The 1,952-nt window shown below is 49.3% G+C and overlaps 1 protein-coding gene across 1 annotated transcript in view; it reads left to right on the forward strand.

Annotated features, from left to right (window-relative positions):
* The window catches only part of NAGPA (N-acetylglucosamine-1-phosphodiester alpha-N-acetylglucosaminidase), a 13,017-nt gene continuing 11,065 nt past the window's right edge, over positions 1–1,952 (forward strand). Inside the window, 1 exon segment of the mRNA XM_005425241.2 lies at positions 1–14. Coding sequence (XP_005425298.1) covers positions 1–14 — 14 coding nt within the window.

Consider the following 1,952-nt stretch of genomic DNA (forward strand, 5'->3'; position numbering starts at 1 on the left):
ATGGAAAAGACCAGGTGAGTTTGGGAACTGGGTGGAAGCCTCCCAGTGGAACTCTTAGTTCATGAAGGTCTCTGTGAAAAAGTGAAGCTGTTTGAGCAAAAGACCAAGCACAAACTTGCAGCTCTATTCATGCTTTATGTAGAGCTGAGTTTAGACCATGAAAACCACCTTTAGGCCACCCTGGAGTTCCACTGGACAGCTTGTTTCCAGCTGGAAACACAAGCAGGACACCTGCAGTTCTCCATGGCTGAATAAAACTGGAGGCATAATAACCCATCAGCTAAGAACTTTTAATGCACTGGCTTGCCCTAAGGGCGTTTTCTGATTAATTTGTGACACAAAACTCCATTTTTCCACCTGCAAGACACCTGAGAGAGCAGCACATTTATTTACCTGAAGCAGGTGTGCTAATCCTGGGAAAGCTGAGGCATAACCACTGGCTATGGAAGCACTGGGCTCTCCTCCTGCAGTACAGCCTCGGGCTTGTGGCTCCACAGCCCCAGGGCACAGGGGTGGTTCCTTGTCACTGTCATATTTTCTGGAAAAATCCCTTCACCGGGATTTCTTCTCCTGGGAAGCTGAGAAGCCTCAGAGAGGAATGAAAACAATAATTATCTGATAGCTTCTCCTGTGTTTGCTGCTTCGGAATGTGGGCTGGAGGTTGTTTACCAACTGGTCATTGTTTGATTGCTTTCATGTGAATTGTTTTAACTTAATGACCAATCATGTCCAGTTGTGTTCAGGCTCTGGAGAATCATGAGTTTTTCATTCTCATTCTTGTTAAACCTTCTGTTTGTATCCTTTATTGTTTAGTATAGGTTTTAGTATAGCATTCTTTAATATAATATAAGTACATAAAATAATAAATTAGCCTTCCAAGAACATGGAGTCAGATTCTCAATTCCTCCTTCGTCCTGGGGACCCAGCAAATACCACAGTTCCTGTCCTTGTACCACTTCATTGATGGAATCAAGGCCTGAAGAGAGCCAGGGAGGGACATTGACAATGTGATAAGACAAGGGGAATGCTGTGTGTCCAAAACCTCCCATTCACCCCAAAAGGGAATGTGGCCTGTGGAGATCCTGCTGCATGTCTGAGGTGGCCAAAGCCACTGCTGCAAGTGAACCACAGACTGAGAGTGGAGGAATTTGTTTCTTGAATACCTCAGTCCTCAAATGCCTTAGTAAAGAGTTTTGCTACTATGGGCAAACATGGATCTAATTACTACTGACTGAGTAAACCAAGCTGCTGCCTGCCCTCCCTCTGAGCAGGCTGAGTGTCACTATCACCCCATTAAATTCCACTCCAGCAGTATAAACACTGATAAAAAATGTGGTGATAGGACAAGAGGAATGGCTTCCCACTGCCAGAGGGCAGGGATGGATGGGGTATTGGGGATTAGGAAATGTTCCCTGGGAGGGTGGGCAGGCCCTGGGTGCCCAGAGAAGCTGTGGCTGCCCCTGGATCCCTGGAAGAGTCCAAGGCCAGGCTGGATGGGGCTTGGAGTGACCCGGGACAGTGGAAGGTGTCCCTGCCCATGGCAGGGGTGGGATGGGATGGACTTTAAGGTCCCTCTAACACAAAACATTCCATCATTCTGTATGTTAGATTCACTGAGTTAGATTCAGGATAACCCAGAGCTGCTTCAATGTACCACCATTCCCTCAGTGTAACTATTTTTCCCTTCTGGAAAACAGACACAGTCTCAATCCTCTGAGCGGGGGTGATGGATCTGCACTGGCTGGAAGGGCCGCAGGTGCTGTGGAGAGAGAGCCGGACCTTGGGAGCCCGGGCTCTGTGCCTGTGTCCCTGGGGGAGCTGTCCCAGCCCCGGCCCGTGTCCGTGTGGGAGCTGTCCCGGTTCCCTCCCGTGTCCATGTGGGAGCTGTCCCGGTTCTCGGCCTGTGTCCCTGTGGGAGCTGATCCGGTTCCCGGCCCATGTCTGGAGCGCCA

Source organism: Geospiza fortis, unplaced genomic scaffold (assembly GCF_000277835.1).
Source record: "Geospiza fortis unplaced genomic scaffold, GeoFor_1.0 scaffold114, whole genome shotgun sequence".
In the NCBI taxonomy this organism is placed as follows: domain Eukaryota; kingdom Metazoa; phylum Chordata; class Aves; order Passeriformes; family Thraupidae; genus Geospiza; species Geospiza fortis.